This window comes from Acinonyx jubatus, chromosome B1, assembly GCF_027475565.1.
Source record: "Acinonyx jubatus isolate Ajub_Pintada_27869175 chromosome B1, VMU_Ajub_asm_v1.0, whole genome shotgun sequence".
NCBI lineage: Eukaryota > Metazoa > Chordata > Mammalia > Carnivora > Felidae > Acinonyx > Acinonyx jubatus.
The window spans coordinates 75168786-75187425 of record NC_069382.1 but is presented as its reverse complement, the minus strand read 5'-3'; the positions used below and the strand labels follow the sequence as shown (position 1 = coordinate 75187425).

Below are 18640 nucleotides of genomic sequence, written 5' to 3'. Positions count from 1 at the left end.
CCATTTAGAATAAGAAAATAAAACTGACTCAGGGATATCATTTACTAAAAATAAGAACAACTTAACTTTCTGAGTGCCAGGCATTGTCCTCAGTGTTACACATGTATTATTTCATTCAATCCTATAATAAACCTACAGAATTATCATCCCCCATTTTACAGATAAAAAAATGAGACACAAAAGGTTGAAAACTTGCCTAAAACCGTGTAACTAGTAATGATCAAATAATATTCAAACCCAGATACTCTGGCCCCAAGTTTCTGTTCTTATAAAATACACTTGACTATTTTTTTCTTACTTGAAGGCCTGAATCAAACAAAATATTCTTTATCAATCCTTAAAAAAAATTTCAATTCTCATAGAGCTTTTCAAAACAAGAATCCTTTCTCTGCCATTAATTAACCAACCAATCAAGCAGCTAATCAACCAAATTTAAGTGACTTATTCTCTGAGGACATTCATTAGTCATCTGTAAAATAAGAGAGTTGTACTAAATAACTCTAAAATTTCTGCAACAGCTTTCAAATTCTATGATCCTCTGAATATAACGTGCAGCATCATCAGTGTTGGCTTTCCCCCACTCATAAATGCTGCCACATACTCTTCTACAATTCTTCTAAACTAATGACATTCAATGACACATTTAGGTCTATTAAAATTATGAATAAAACAAAGGATGAGATAGCCCTGCTACCTATACACAGCAGTTTTCTGGATATCACTATTTTAGGGAGCAGCATAGTGGATCATACCATTGTTTCTAACATCAAAACACTAGCATTTGAATCCCAGCTCCACTATTTACTAGTCTAAAACCTATTTTTCGTTAGATCTAATGTGAACAGACTTTCACCACTAAAATGTAAGGGAGACAAGTATATTAATATTGTTTGAATTCCTATCTTATTGTGTATTCTATCATCTTTTCTCTTTCTCAAATATATGCTGATGTCATATCAATATAGAGCTGAATATTAAAGTAGTTCTTCACACAGATGCTTGGTATCTGAGCCTTCCTTATGATGTCTTTAACTTCATTTCACTCTATTCATCTTGAGGACTATTAGAGTAACACAGTTCTTCCTTGAATGACCTGCACACAGTCTTAACAAAACATGAATAACTGGGACAATTTTAATTCAGAGGTCATTATGTCACTACCTATTTTGGTCAATTTTAATTTCTCCCAGAAAAAAGTAACCAAACTAAGTGGCAAAAAGCAGTATATTTTTATTCTCTCCATCCATTTCCCTCTTCTTCTGATTGAGACGTTAGTAAACATGTTAGTAAAATCATCATCTTGTCTGTTCTTAAGTAATCAAATTTATTATATCTTCAAAAAAGAGTATGCACCAGCTCACTGTAAATAGACTTTTACTAAGTAAGGTTAATTCTTTATATAGTTACTAAATGCCTACTGGACTGCCTTTTGGGAAATGTATCATACATAGTGTCATGAGAACCTATATGTATCACAGATAATAGCATAAAAGAAATCTTAAACAACATTAAGACTCAACCCACCTTCTAGGGTATATAAAAACTATCCAAAATGAATTATTGGTTCTATTCCTCAAAAAGAGTATTTGGGGAAAATATTTAAAAAACACTTTTAGGCACAAAAGAAGCTATATGAGAGTAGACTATTTCATAAATGTTGCTTCCTAATTATTGCTGTGCATTCAATCTATGCGTTCATTGACTTACCATATGCTTAATTAAAAAGGTCCGTTTAACTTTTTCTCTCACTACTACTTAAAAATCTTGTCAGTTATTAGTTACATAATATCTAAGTCCAACACAATTGTTCAATCTTTCTTCATTCCTTTTCCTCAACTGCCTGTGAGATGAACACCTCCTTAAACCGGTAAAATTTAGACTTTTCAATGTGAGCCCTTAAATTCCCATTTCCATAATACTCCCTCTCTTCCAACCTTCTCTAACAGTGCTTTTATACTTTGTGAGCTGTAATTCCTTCACCTGAGCTCGAGCCTATCTCACTCGTAACTTGCACTGTTACTGTTCCTCTCTGTCCCCCTTTGATGGTTTCTCACCTTTGCCTTAAACCATTCTCTCTACTATTATACAAGAAGACTATCATCTAATGTTCTCATTTCATCTCCAACCATTCAGTTCTTATAATCAACCTTTTTTGTTTGCTTTTAAAATGAACCCCTAGAGGGGCACCTGGGTGGTGGCTGAGTCAGTTAAGTGCCCAACTCTTGATGTCAGCTCAGGTCATGATCTCATGGCTTGTGAGTTCGAACCCTGAGTCAGGCTCAGGAGCCTGCTTGGGATTCTCTCTCTCTCCCTCTCTCTCTGCCCCTCCCCAGGTCACATTCTCTCTTTCTCTCTTTCTCTCTCTCTCTCTCCCCTCTCTCCCTCTCTCAAAATAAAGTTTAAAGTAATAAAATAAACCCCAAAGGTAACCAACACGTTCCCAAATGCCAAAGCTAAAGGCATCGCCTGTACTCATTCTTAATTCTCTTGTACCTCTCTAATGACATTTGATACAAGTGACCAAGACCTTTCTGTCTATAGATCCCAGCGTCTATAAACTTTGGGATCACTCATTCTCTTCTTTACTAACTTTCCCTTTGTCTTCTTGCCATGCACAAGAACAATCCTAGACCTTGTCTCACTGCTTTCTGTATTATTTGTCTTGGTAATCTCAACTAATTGCTGGTGATTTCCAATCTATGCAGATGAAATTCCATGTCCTATCTCCAAATTCCAAATACCCTCTTTGACCTATACTTCTAAAAAATATTTTTAATATCTTAATTTGGATGTCTAGCTACACATTAAAATCATCATCTTTCCCTAGATCAATCTTTTCTGACTTCCTTTCTGTTAATGGCACCACCATTTTCCTAATGATTCAGGCCAGAAGCCTGGAAGCCTTTTGTAACACTTTCTTCCCATTTACCCCCTACATTCAGTCATCTGGATGTCAAATGTTTTGTACCTTGTAAATCTTATGTTATTTAAGCCTTAAATTCCCACTGTCACCTCTTTAATGCAAGTCCCCTTTTTTTATATACAATTACTTAACTCTGCTCTCTGCCAAGTTTCTCTCCACTCCAGTTTATCCTTCATTCTGCCTGCAAGTTAATTTTCCATAGAGTTCTAATATCACTTATTTGTTCAAAATCTTGCAAGCGTCCCAATGAATTGGCTGCTAACTCCTCAAACTGACAGAAAATCTTGTACAATGTATCTCCATAACAACTTTTTAATTTTCTTTCTCATTATACTTTTATGAATACATGCTTTACATGTGCACATGCATATACATATATATAAACTATACCATTAATCATTCTCTAGCTATAGTTCATATTTTCCCATCTTTATATGCTTCCTTATGCCTTCAGTTTTACATGGCATCGCCCCTAATCTCCAACTACCACCTCTGCTAAAGTAATATCCATCCTTTACTTTAAAAATTTTTTTTTAATTTTTTAAAAAGAATTTTTTTTTAACGTTTATTTATTTTTGAGACAGAGAGAGACAGAGCATGAACGGGGGAGGGTCAGAGAGAGGGAGACACAGAATCTGAAACAGGCTCCAGGCTCTGAGCTGCCAGCACAGAGCCCGACGTGGGGCTCAAACTCACGGACCGCGAGATCATGACCTGAGCCGAAGTCGGACACTCAACCGACTGAGCCACACACACAGGCACCCCCTTTTATTTATTTTTTATTTTTATTTTTATTTTTTTTCAACGTTTATTTATTTTTGGGACAGAGAGAGACAGAGCATGAACGGGGGAGGGGCAGAGAGAGAGGGAGACACAGAATCGGAAGCAGGCTCCAGGCTCTGAGCCATCAGCCCAGAGCCCGACGCGGGTCTCGAACTCACGGACCGCGAGATCGTGACCTGGCTGAAGTCCGATGCTTAACCGACTGCGCCACCCAGGCGCCCCAGGCACCCCGTTTTAAATTTTTTTACTGTTTATTTGTTTTTGAGAGAGAGACAGAATGTGAGTGGGGGAGGGGCAAAGAGAGAAAGAGAGACAGAGACACAGAATCCGAAGCAGGCTCCAGGCCCTGAGCTGTCAGCACAGAGCCAGACGCGGGGCTCGATTCCATGAACCATGATATCGTGACCTGAGCCAAAGTCAGACGCTTAACCGAGTGAGCCACCCAGGTGCTCCTAAAGTAAAATCCATCCTTATACGAACATGAAATCTTTCCTAATTTTTTCCTTACTCCCATAAACTGGATGAGTATAACAGAATTTCCCTTTCTCTCTGCCCTTTTAGTCCCCATAGCACTTTGAATACCCCTTTGCTATAGAATCATGTAAATGCTTATATACATACTTAAAATAACTTCTCTCGGTATCTTTGTGCCTCAAATACAAACTGCGTCAGTTTGTTAAAGTGAATCTCAAATGTCACACAAATACATTCAATGTTTTCTTCATTCTAGTTATCACAAATGAAAAGTAATGACACATTTCTATTCTTACTCTCTTTCAAATGTAAGTGCTTCGATGGGTGATGTTCAGTAATATTACATGATTATAGACCTTTCATAGAGCCATTTACTCTTCAGATTTTCATATATGGCTCATAATATAAGTATTCCTTTACTTAATATTTTACCCACAGTTTGCTTTTTTCCATGTTGCATTTTTGTTTCATCATATAATATTCATAATTAAGTTATTAACAGGTTAAGATTTTATATGGCTTTTCATTTCTACTATTCCATAATGCATCCATTCTTACTATATTAGTAAGATTGTAAATTTTCATTTTATATTTTTGGAAAAAGTATAATGGGTGTACACCCATTTTTAATTTATTCAAATAGCCAGCTGTTTATATGTAAAACCATAAGCTCTATTACCAAAATTACTCTTGATAAGGTACTCATGTAGTAATAATGAAAATAAAAGTAAGGGGCAGCTGGGTGGCTTAAGTCGGTTAAGCGGATGACTTCGTCTCAGGCCATGATCTCACAGTTTGTGAGTTCGAGCCCTGAGTCAGGCTCTGCAGTGGTGATTCTCTCTTTCTCCCTCTGCCCTCCCCAAAATAAATAAATAAACTTTAAAAAAGGAAAATAAAAGTAAGCTACTTATACTAGTACTCAAAATAATATCACAATAATAATCTATCATTCAAAAAAATAATTTATCATTTGAAATAAGTCAAAACGTGAGCCCAGATTACCTGCTATCGTGTTGAGAAACATCAAGTATTCAAAATTTGAAATCTCTCTATGTTGCCATCGCTGGGTCATATTAGAAGCTTTAAAAAGCTGACGTGGACTAGCTAATGAAATACGCCTGCAAAAAACAGAATTTGGTGTAGAATTGATTTAAGCTTAATTACATCACAAAATAATATCTGTGCTTATTCTATACATTTGATATACAAAATGATATCTGTATACTGTGAAAAGTTCTATTCATGTTATACTAATGAATAGAAGAAATATTTCAATGCACAGTTAATGGTTACATGATTTGGAATGGCCACAGGTCCATGATACATGTTGTATGCATTAAAGTAAGCAATTATTTTTTAAATATAATTTATTGTCAAATCGGTTTCCATACAACACCCAGTACTCATCCCAACAAAGTAAGCCATTATTAATATCTAGGTTCCATAAGTGTTGATCAATAATAGTATCATTAATAACTTACTGATTTACTGATATAAAAGAAGTTATAGTAATTGAGAAATGTATCTAAAATTGTATGCACATCTTTATTAATAGTTTTCTTAAAGATAATACATTTGTACATTTTAAATTTAATATTATTCTTATATACTCTTTATGACAGGGGAAAGAAGGATTCTAAACTCTTTAGGTGTCTATTCATGGGGTGGGATAAAGATAAGAGAAACTAAAATTTTTTTTTTGTACAGCTTAGTAATAGAAGACCAAGTTTTCTATGTTTTCTGAATGCAATGTAAGTAACAAAAGATGCAACTAATACTAAGTAACAGTGGAAAACAGGTGGCAGGATTAATTATTACATTTAGAGTCTAGAACCAAGGACAAGGTAACAATATTTTTTTCAGTGTTATTTTCAAAGGTATAATTTACATACCATAACCTTTATCCATGTAAGTATACTATTCAATGATTTATTAATAAACTTCTAGAGTTGTGAGATTATCACCACAATGTACTTCAGAACATTTCACCACCACAAAAACTTGCCTTGTGCCTATTTAGTTAATCCCTGTTCCTATCCTTAGCTCTATGCAACTATCAATATGCTTTCTGTCTCTATAAACTTGCCTTTTCTGGACATTTCAGATAAATGGAATCCTACATCATGAAGTCTGCATCAGGCTTCTTCACTAACCATGTTTTTGAGATTTATCAATGTGGCAGCATGTGATTAGTAATTCATTTCTTTTGATTGCTGAATAGTATTCCAGCCTATGAGTATGGAATATACCACATTTTAATAATCCATTCACCAGCTGATGGATATTTAAATTTTTTCCAGTTTTAGATTCTTATTATTATTCTACTTTGTATTACTATGAATATTCACAAATATGTCTTTATGTGAACATATGTTTTCATTTTGGGAGGAGGGGGGGTTGTAGAATCCCAAGGGTGTAAATGCTGAGTTGTAAGTTGGGTTTAGGTTAACTTCTTAAGAATTTGCCAAATTAAAAAATAAATAAATAAATAAATAAATAAATAAATTTAAAGAAATTTGCCAAATTGTTTTCCATTTCAACAAGCAACATATGGAGTTCCAATTTTCCACATCTCTGCCAATACTTGCTATTGTATATATTTTTTACTATAACCATTCCAGTGAGTGTAAAATGGTATCTTATTATAGTTTTAATGTACATTGTTGAGCAACTTATCATGGCTTATTAGCCATTTGTGTACCTTCATTGGTGAAATGACTATTTAAATCTTTTCTTCCTGTATTCGTTAAGGTTACTTATTGAGTTGTGAGAGTTCTGTATACATTCTGAATATACAAGATCTTTATAAGACACATTATGTACAAATATTTTCTCAGTCTATAGCTTCTCTTTTCATATACTTAGTGGTATCCTTTAAAGCACAACAGTTTTAAATTTTTATTAAATCCAATTTCTCGATTTTATCTTTTATGGATTATGCTTTTGGTGTCAAATCTGATAACTCTTGGCCTACTCCAGGGTCATGAAGCTTTTCTATATCATAAATTCTTTGGTACTAAAAAAAATTAGTTTTAGCTCTTAAATATAGTTCTATGACATACTTTGAGCTATTTTTTTTTTTTATGAATACTGTGTGGTAAGTGTTGAAGTTCATTTTCTTGCATGTAACTATCCATTGTCTCAGCACTATTTAAAGATTATCCTTCCCTCACTGAATTGTATTAGCACCTTTGTTGAAAAATAACTGATCATAAATGCAGGGTTTATTTCTGTAGTCTCAATTTTATTTCATTGATTTATATGCCTATCTTTTTATAAACACCAGACCATATTGATCATTGTGGCTTTATAGTTAATTTTTGTTTTGAAATCAGGTAGTGGGAGTCATCTAACTTTGTTCTTCTGTTTCAATATTTTGGTAATTCTAATCCACTTCTTTTCAGCTTCTCGATATCTCCAAATAAGTATGCTAGATTTTGATAGGGATTGCACTGGATTTATACATCTGAGAAAACTGACATCTTAATCATGCTGAATATCTTCTGATCCATAAATATGGAATGCCTCCGTTTATTTGATATGCCTTTAATTTCTATCAGCCATATTTTATAGTTTTAATTGTACAAATCTTACACTTCTTTTGTCATCTAGGAATAAAGACATTTTCCCCCCGTTCCAATCTGGATGCCTTTAATTGCTCCCTCCTTCTCTGCATTTCTTGCTGTACAGGCTGAAATCTCCAATATAATATTGATAGAAATGGTGAAAATGAGAGACATTCTAGCCTTCCTGATCTTAGGGGAAAGCATTCAGTCTTTCAACATTAAGTGTTTCCCAAATACTATACTTTTCTCTTGAGCTCTAACTTCCCATTCAATATTTCAGTAGGGACATCTCTCAGGAGTTTCAATTTCAATAGATCTAAAACTAAACTTCTCATAATCTGTCCACCCACCTCCTCTCCACAACCCCAACCCCACCCTTAGGGAGATATATATATACAACTATTTCTTCTCCACTGTTCCCAATATCAATAAGTGCCACTCAGCAGATTAAACTGAAACTTGGCAAAACATGCTGGACACCCCCTCTCTTACCCTCATTACCTAACTAATCTCTAAGTCATACAAACTGTATGTCCTCAAAATTTCTAAACAAGAATGTCTCTCTTCAACTGCACTATCAGCACCAAATATCACCTGGATTTCCACAATAAATTCCTGTCCCTGAACTGACCCTCTCTTCTCAAGATCACTAAATTCCAATGATATCTGCCTTCCAACACTCCTTAAAACATTCTTTTGTTTGCATATTTGTTTTTTAAGGAACTTCACCTTATTACAGGGCCTTTGCATATGCTATTCCCTCTTTCAAAGGTAAGCTGATTCTGTTCTTTCAAATCAAAACTTAAAAGTCACACAGGAAGATATTTCTGACTACCTAATCCAAACCATCCCATCTCTATTCCACTAATCATTATTACAACACCCTAATTATATCCCTCCTGTCACTTACACAATTATTTATTTTGTTTGCATATTTGTTAAAACATGCATGGGTAAGATGGTATCTATTTTGCACACTGCTAGATGACAGGCACACTCTAAGTTTTTAAGATCTATTTAAATTGCTAATTTAATCAATTAACCTACTTCTAGCTTCCATTAACTGTGGGAAATCATTAAGATTTCCCAAGTATGATAACACATATTAGTTGATGAATAAAGCTATTTAGATAAAGAAATTTACTATGCCATTCTAAGGTTGTAAGGTTCATCCTGAACCTGAAATTCCTCACTAAATTATAAAACTATCTAATCAAAATCTTCACTGGCATTAAAAAGCAACTATTGCTTATAATCTAGAAAGGCCAATTTTGGTACCCTCTTTGCATAAGAGTTATACCCTGTGGTAGTTTTAAATATGTCCATAAATTCTTTGATACCTTCCTTCCACTTGAAGAAGTGGAGCTTTCCCCTTCTCTGGAGCCTGGGCTGTATTTCATGACTCATTTATGATAAACACAATGTAGCAGAATTAATATCCTTCTCTACCTATCAAGGGTAGGTCACAAAAAGACATTGGGGCTTCTGACTCATTCTCTTTTGGATCACTTACTCTGGGAAAGTCAGCACCCATGTCATGCAAATATTCAAGCAGCCTATGAAAAGCAGACTTGATAAAACAGTTTTATTTCTTCTTTTCCAATCAAGATGATCAGTAGTTTTCTTTTCTGGTAACGCTTTCATGTGGGTTTGGAATTCATGTAACCCTGGCCTCATAGAATACCTTTAAAATGTTATCCTTCTTTTCTATTTTCTGTAATAGTTTGTTTAGAAATGATATTTTTTCATCAAATGTTTTATAGAATTTGTCAACGAAACCATTTGAGCTAGGAATATTCTCTAGCTCAGAAGACCTTTAACTATAAATTCACTTTCCTCTGTAGAGGTATTAACATTACCTACTTCTTAAGGAATCTGTCCATTTCCTCTAACTTGTCTAAGTAGCACAGGTTTGTTCATAATATGTCAGTATTTTCCTTTTAATATCTATAGGATCTGTTGTGATATCCCCTCTTCCATTCTTGATGTTGGCACTTTGTGTCTTCTTCTTCTTCATAAGTCATATATATATATATATATATATATATATATATATATATATATACACACACACACACACACACACACACTACATTTATTAATCCTTTCAGAGAAACAACTTTTCATTGTATTGATTTTTCTTCACTGTTTCTGTTCATATTTGATGAATGTTCTGCTTTTATGTTTATGTTTTGTTTCAACCTACTTTGGTTTACATTTGATCCTCTTTTTCTAGTTTTTTCAGTCAGAGGTTCAGCTGACTCAAAGCATTAATAATCATCATTACTGTGAAACATACAACAGAAGGTTATGCATTTAAAAACAAGAAAAAATATTAACACAGATTACTTTCCAAAATTTTCTCATAAAACAGTACCTGGTTTGAGGCAACCCAAAACTGGTTCCAATACCAACACGAGGAAGATAGTTAACTACTTTCTTTACTGTTGCCGGGTCTGGGAAATTGAACATTACAGCAACTATGAAAAGTAATTTTTAAAAATTAGAACACGATACAGCTTCCTTTTTGGAAAACTAACTTCTTGGTCTAATAAATATTTACTCTTAGTTAAGGTATACAATTCTTGCCATATTACTTTTATTATAGTGCATATCAAATTTTAGCATTAATTTTCCAGAGGTGATAGTCATTTTACTTACAAACTCCTGAACCATAAACAGTTTTCTCTAAATGCTGTCAGAAGTTCTAAAAATTGTTGTTGCACTAATGTGAAATGAAGCTGAGATCATCTAACTACAACTTTGAATTTACAAAATTGAATTTTAACAAGTTAAATATATGTATCTTTGAGTTTCTATAAATAAATATTTAAGATTTTAAGTTTTATAGTTAACAATCTAACACCAAGATTACAGATATAGGTGCTAAACTGTCACTTTCATTTATTTCCAATAATTAACAGTTTAAAAATTATTCTCTTTACAATGTTTATGTTTTTAATTTATATTTTCACATAAAATAGAATGACCTAAAGGAAAAACTTCTCTATAGATAATAGTCAAATTTAAATGTCTTCTAATCATTTCTATTTCAATAATTACACATTTTGAGAATATCAAGAAACATATAAATATACATAAAAATATTCAGTATATAAATGTTAATTATAGTCATCTATAAATTTCCATCCTTAAGAAATATGAAAATAAGAAAGTCAAAATCAGGAGAGAAAAGTTCGAAGATATCAAATTGGATAGTCTTAAAATTTTAACTACATTAATTGCAATATCATGACCATATATAAGCTTGAAATAAGTACTCATCTAGAAAACGATCCTTATTCTCTACCTAGCTTAAAAAAATTCACTCCAAAAAAAATTTGTCAATTTGGTATAGCTTTGAATACTGACATTACCAAGAAGTTTCAGGAAAAGAAAATACATGGTCATTCACTAAATATCTAAAACATATTTGGAACTGACATATACATATCCAACATATCTTTTTAATATGCCATCCCTACATACCCATTATTACATTGAATATAGGGAAAACAACAACAACAAAACTAACATTAAGTTGTGGCAGATAACCCAAGGCCATGGGGGAAAGGCAAAAGAAAAACACACATACAATAGCAAGGATGCATAAGAAATTTTAAAGGAGAAAAATGAATGAGGATGAGCAAGTAATAAATATTGTAATACTGAAACAAAATCTCTTTGGGACAGCAAGAATGTAGGCTGAACTAAAGCATGAAACATTCACTTGGTTATTTGCCTGAAAAAATAATGTTCACATTAGGAAGAAGAGGTATGTATAGAAGAGGAGACCAAATAGGAAAGGGAAAAACATCTTTACCTAAAGAAATTTGTATTCTAAAGACACATGATTCCATACAGGGAAAATAATGTGTGCATGGAATATACATTATTATGTGTAGACTTTTTTAAATGACAACTTGTAGATTATAGAAAGAGAAAATAAAACTTTAATCTACTTATGTATAAGGAGTAAGCACAGGAAGTCACTAGGCTTTATATTATTTTCCCTTGTATGCCTCCACTCATACCCAACAATGCTTTTACTTCAAGTTCACCTTGTCTCTCCTTCTTGTCTTAATGAATTTTACCAAGTTCCATTTTAAACCCACAAATTGAATTTTAGTTCTTTCAAGAATGATGTAATACAAAGCAACCAGGACACTTGAGGACCATTTTCTGATGGTCCCTTTATAAATGGCAATAGATTAGACAAAAGATTGAATAAATATATGAATCATTTGATTACCCTCTCCCCTTTCTAAATGCATCTACCTTCCAGGAGGAGTTTAAGCATCAGAGCAATATTGAGAATACCAAAACTCTTCAACTGATTAAATGGTTAGTTATTCACCATATTTAGAATATTTTGCACTAATCTATGATATGGCCAAAAAACTAAAATTACTACAAATAATTCTAAGAATGATCAAGGGGGAAAAACCCATGAAGATGCATGTGATTCAAAAAACGAGGTCAGTATGACAGAGATTAGACTACAAATCACTGCCTAACTGGGAACTATATGGTATGTTCAAAAATGAAATCTGAAAGAGGTGGAGGTTAGCTTTATAACAATTTACTTCTGAAACATATTACCTCTGTTTGCCATAAAGATCTCCAGGGCTGTATTTTGCAAAAGATAACGACGAGAAAAGATTGATCGTATCTCTGTGAACAGCCATTTTCCATGCAACCCTTCTGTATATGCCAGGATCTAGTGAGAAAAAAAAATAAGCCCAAGTAAGTAACAGCAGTTGAATTTTTTTCTTGTTGTTTTTTTCTCTTGAATAAAATAGAAGAGACCCTATTAAGAAAAATAATTTCTAAATACTGAAAAAACATATACTGAAACAATCTGGAGGGAAACTAAGAAAACATCTTGCAATGTATGGAAAGGAAGCTTAATGAAAAAGTAGAGGAAAATTATACAACATTTACTTACAAATATATTTTGAGCTTTTAAAAGCAGTGATGTAATCCTATTTATTGTTTTTCAGGAAATACACATTGCGTTATTTAGTGACTGAGTTTTGAATCATTTTATGGAAAGTAAAGTTTTAGATAAAACCTTAAAAAGAAGGAAGACCTCAAAAGAATATCTTATATGCTTACAGATCACATATACAATCCAGTTTCATATAATAATGATTTTAGAGTAACCAGAAATATTTTTTATGTATTTGAGGGTTTTTCTTTTAGGTAGAGTTGAAACACAATGTTGCACTGGTTTCAGGTGTACGACGTAGTGATTTAACAAGTTTATACATTATGCTATATGTTTACCACAAGGGTAGCTACCGATTACCCCGTTATATTGCTATTACAGTATCAATGACTATATTCCTTATGCTGTGCCTTTTACTGCAAGCCTGTATCTCCCTATCCCCTTTACCAATTTTGCCCAACCCCCCACCACCCTCGACCTCTGGTAACCATCAGTTTGTTCTCTGTGTTTATAGGTCTGATTATGCCTTTTATTTATTAATTTGTTTTCTGTTTTCTTTTTTTTTTTAGATTCTACTGCAGAAGTACCTTTAACATACTTTAAAATATATATCTACAGTAAATCCTAAGAGTTCTTATTTCAAGGAGAAATTTTCCCCCCTTTTTGTTCTATTTTCTAAAAGTTTATCTATATGAGGGGAGCCTGGCTGGCTCCATCAGTTGGGTGTTTGATTCTTGATTTCAGCTTAGGTCATGATCTTCTGGTTCATGTGATTGAGCCCCATGTCGGGCTCTATGCTGAGCGTGGAGCGTGCTTGAGATTCTCTTTCTCCCTCTCTCTCTTTGCCCCTCCCCCACTCTCTCGCTTAAAATAAACAAATAAACGTTTTAAAAATGTGTAAAAAAATTTTTTAAATTGTATCTATATGAAAAGATGCATGAACATATTGTGGCAATCACTTCACAATATATATAAACCAAACCATCATGCTGTATGCCTTAAGCTTATACAGTGATGTATGTCAATTATTTTCCAATAAAATGAAAAAATATATATATATTTCATTTCATAGCTTTAAAAAAATCACACTGTTAAGGTCACTATTAAAGGCAACAGTCACTCATTCACAAAGCACAAAGACTGACTGTATAAGAGGTTAAGTATCATTTTGTCAGCTAGGCTAAACACAAACCTGCAAATGAACTCAACATAATCTCTCTATGGAGTAGGTGGTTGTCAGAGTAACTTGTTACAATTCTTGTCATCCCATGTGACAGACGCAATAGCTTAGAATGCTTTGCCAACTCAGAGTAATCCTGTCTTTAGTCCTAAGCCACTTTGTTGCTTTGTTATTCAAGTTTTTTCTTTTAAAAAGTTCATTTCAAAAGCCTAATTATGAAGGTGTTAAAGGAAAACCAGATGTGGAATTTCTCCACACCAGTACTTCACCTAATATTAATTTAATAAAGAAAATGAGACATATTTACTATCAAAACGTGATGAAAATCCATGAAAGCAAAGTAAACAATTAAGCTATATCTCTCAAAAGTAACCACCACTAAACAATACAAATAGAATGACATGTGATTATGATACTGCTTTGGAGGGACAAAGACAGGATAAACAAGGAAAGGAAAAATAATTAATAATAAGAATTTATCCTATGAAAACTTTCTTTTCTACTTTCATTACCATTTTCTAGATCTTAACTGCAAACAGATCTATATTCCTCAATGAAAAATGCAATAATGGGCAAAAAGCATATACTTTGATTTTTCTAAAAATTATATTTCTGGCACCAAAGGATTTAAAAATGAAAGAACAATTCCAAGTCTCAATGTTTTTTGAAAAACAAAACAAAAATTCTAAGAACCAAACAACAAATCAAACTTTCTTTCAGTTTTAAAATTGGTGATATGGAAATCTACTTTCACATAGCCAATACCTGTGTAAGTAAGAGCAAAAGAAGTAAACAGGAAAAGAGAGAACAAAGCTGTAGGTATTACTCTCAAGATTTTCTGAAAGCAGAGGTTGCATGTACCTCTTTCCCTCACCATAACCAGCAGGTTTAAACCTCCAGAGTCTATAGTGTTCTCCTACTTGGTTTCTCTTCTGATCTTACTTCTAGAGTCTACTATGACCAGAGGAGCCAAAGAAAAAATATTTTTTAAAAAAGTTTAAAATACAAATTAGATCACATGCATTTAATAACCATCCAGTGGCTTTGCACTACATGTATAATAAACATGGAAGCTCTTTATAATTGTTTATAAAGTCTTACATCTGGGACTTACTGATGAGCCCAATTCATTCTTCTTTGAGGCCTTTTATTTATTGCCTCCTCTGATGTGAATGTTCTTCTCTCAAATCTTCACATGACTGGCTTATTCTTACATTAGATTCTTGCTTCAATGTTACCTCCTTAGAGAAGCCACTGGATCTAAACCTCACTGCCTCCATAACCACCTCTTGCCCCCCCAAACTCACCATATTGCTTTCACAACATTCATCATTACATGCAATTATAGTATCTGCTTGCTTCTCTATTGCCTCTATTTAGCACTGGAATCTAAGTTCTACTAGAACAAAGACTTAGGTATAGTCTATTTCCATTTTCTAGAACAATGTCTGGCACAAAGTAGATGTTTCTGAATGATCACATGAGTCAATCAATGGCAACCTAACCTCCATATATGGCCCAAATACACTTCATTTTAATATTATAACAAAATTTCAAGTAATTTAAAATGCCTTAAAAATGGAGATTTACATTATTATTTAGATTAGTTTCTCGGGAAAAACTGGGGCATCTGTCAAACCTAGGTCTATCTGTCACATGGTAACAAACGATACACACCATTTTGGCACAGTCTCCACTCATTCACTCATTTACTATTATCTGTCTAGTTTCCATTGGCATTTGAATTTGCCATCTTGGACCTATCAAATAGTAGACAATTCAATATATGTTCTTTAACACTTTATACCCCAATCTATCCAATATTACTAAGGAAAATGAGAGTCAGAAAAATTATATAGTTAATACAAAGTCCCTCAAAGCTAGTGGCAGAGTCTGGCCTACTCCCAGATTCTCTAATCCAAAAGTACAGAGCTTACATATATATATACTACATTGTCACATTTCTAAAAAGGGGCTTAAAATTTTGTTAAACTAGAACTCAGTCCATCAGAATTTTAATGAACTACATTTGTCTTCCTGTACTTGGGTTATAGGTGAAAAAGGAAAGAAAACAAATAACAAGGGGTCTTCTAAGGTCTATGATATGCTATGAAAAGAACACATTGATATTAAAATTCTACCTTTTATATCTCTAAAGCTATATAAGAAGACCTGCTGCTCATAATGGTGACGTCAGTCATTGTAAGATCATGGTCATGCAACTAAACATTTAATTATATTCTAGGATACTTCAATTATTAACAGAAATAAATATACTAAAATACTATTATAAGATTGTAATGTACTGAAAATTTGTTAATTAATAAAAAATTCAATTTATATCCCATTCCTTTAAGCAATATAGTCATTTAATAATCTACTTGAAGTGGTATGCTTCTTTAAAATGCTTTACGACCAAATCAAACAAATTCACAACTGCAGAAAATGACATAAGCCCCATGTACCCAGTACTCAAATCCTAACTTTATGCCACATTACTGCATGTATTTAAAAATTAAGGGGCGCTGGGTAACTCAGTCAGTTAGGCATCTGACTTTGGCTCAGGTCATGATCTCGTGGCCCACGAGTTCGAGCCCTTGTCGGGCTCTGTGCTGACAGCTCAGAGCCTGCAGCCTGCTTCAGATTCTGTCTCCCTCTCTCTCTGCCCCTCCCCCACTCACACTCTGTCTCTGTCTCCCTCTCTCTCAAAAATAAACATTAAAAAAATTTTTTTAATTAATAAAGCTTTTTAGATAGTACTGAAATTCCCATAAATAACCTTCCTGATACCATTTTCCTCCTTTGTAAGAGTCAATCACTGCCCTTGTTTTAAGGTTTATCATTCCTATGTCAGTTTTTATACTGTTAGCACATATATATCCATACATAATATCCAGCATTGTTTTCTATGTTTTCAAACCCATATTGAATGAAAGCCAGTAATGTGCTTTCAAAATTAAATATAAGCAGGTCTATTGTGTTAAAACTCAGAGAAAGAGAAACAGGAAGAGACACAGACAAAATTATTTAAAATTGCCAAAAATATCAAACATTGAAATCACACATGAAAACTAGCCTGACTCCAAGAGAGTTAACAAATGAAATTCTATACTTACGGTCAAGATGGCGGGTTTAAAATAGAAACAAAAAATCTTTTAACTAACAGAATTAGTAGCTGAAATTGATACAATAACATTTCTTTAAAGTATTCATTAGGAAAAGGTGTCAGTACTGAAATGCAGCTGAGGCCTAGCTAAGCAAGAGGTTTATTTCTTATTGGAATAGTATATTCCTGGTCCGAGGCTTCACTTCAAAGTCTCTAGAGTTCAATTAAAACTGGATTAGGTAGAAGCAGACCCTTCTTTGGGACTTTCTGTTCACTGAAACTCTACATACACTGACAGCACCCTAGACAGAGGTCTAGCCCTCCAATGAATCAGTTGCTATGGAAACCGTATCATTACCATTGCGCTGCAGTTATGACCCCCAATCTAAAATAGCTTGAAAGCTTAAGCCCACAGCACTCTTTGAATGTTTACCACCTTGTTTTAATATGGTTAGTATTAATAGTAGAAGTAAATTCACATTTCTTTTTTTTAAATAATTTGTTCAACAAAGATGATTTATTAGTTAAATTTTTAGGTAAGAGAGAGAGGAAAGAGAAATCGATATTTAATTTTAAATATACACAAATACACACACACACGTGTGTATATAACATTTCTTTACATTAAAATTATCAAACTCATATTCTTTAAAATTGTTATCTGAAAACTGTGCCTTCTGAAAAGGGATATATTATTTTCCCCAAATAATACACACAATGCTTTCTTCTTTCAAATAGTATACTGCGAATACATATGAAAATTTCTTCACCCTGTTGCATTTATTAGCTTGAAAGCAAATAATTTTTTCACTTTCTCTTTAATCATTCATTTTGAAAAGCTTATGAATTTATCCATATAGAACTTTCCTCTAATTGCTCATCCTCAAGAGAGAACAAAACAGAAACATATTTATTGCCCAAATGCATAATACTTTTATGGACTATCAAGCTTTAGAAATTTTTAAATAAACTCTAAATATAAAGTTGTAGTTGCTTCACTCAAGTAAAATAAAAGGTTTGGTTTTCAAAAACTATACAAACTATTCTCAATCAATTGAAAATGTTTTAAAACAATTTTAAATGGGAAAATATTAAAAAGTGATAAAATGTTTTACCTCAAAAATAAATATTTACACGGGTGTCTGCATATATAGAATCAGTAAACGACTTTAAAATACTATTCTTTCTAATGTTTAAGACTAGCTTTGCGTAAACTAGTCCCAAATATCTGTCAATTTTTGGAAAGGTTTTACTCATTGAGACAATTCCATATTGATTTCTGAATAATGTGATTAAAGAGTAAAATTGGATAATATATATGTCACCAAGAATACTTAAAATTTCATAACAAAACCATTTCCAAACTATATAGATATACTTAACATCAAGAAAAATGTTGAAACTTAATATACAAAATACAAACTAACCATGCCATCAATTAAGCTATAACACCAATGGAAGGAAAGCCTAGAAATTATTCATATCCCATTTTCTTGAAACAGGATTATAAATTAGTCCCAAAGATTATATCTTAATATGGGAAAACAGTAAATATCTGAAATACATTTAAAATGAAAGCACATATTGAAAAAATTCTAATAGCAGCTCATTACTAGATATATGTACAAATATGTTTTATTTATAATAATCGTCATTT

At 32.9% G+C, this 18640-nt stretch overlaps 1 protein-coding gene across 9 annotated transcripts in view; it reads right to left on the bottom strand.

Annotated features, from left to right (window-relative positions):
* LRBA (LPS responsive beige-like anchor protein) overlaps positions 1–18640 on the bottom strand; it is a 772859-nt gene that overhangs the window by 194160 nt on the left and 560059 nt on the right. For 8 of the 9 annotated variants that reach the window (XM_027067081.2, XM_027067078.2, XM_027067090.2 and 5 more), the window contains 3 exons: positions 12349–12466; positions 10124–10226; positions 5183–5298 (listed from right to left, as the gene is read on the bottom strand). In XM_027067081.2, the coding sequence (XP_026922882.1) occupies positions 5183–5298; positions 10124–10226; positions 12349–12466 (337 nt within the window). Of the gene's footprint in view, positions 1–5182; positions 5299–10123; positions 10227–12348; positions 12467–15554; positions 15594–18640 lie in introns of those variants that run through there. The other variant, XM_053216874.1, reaches the window with a different exon arrangement.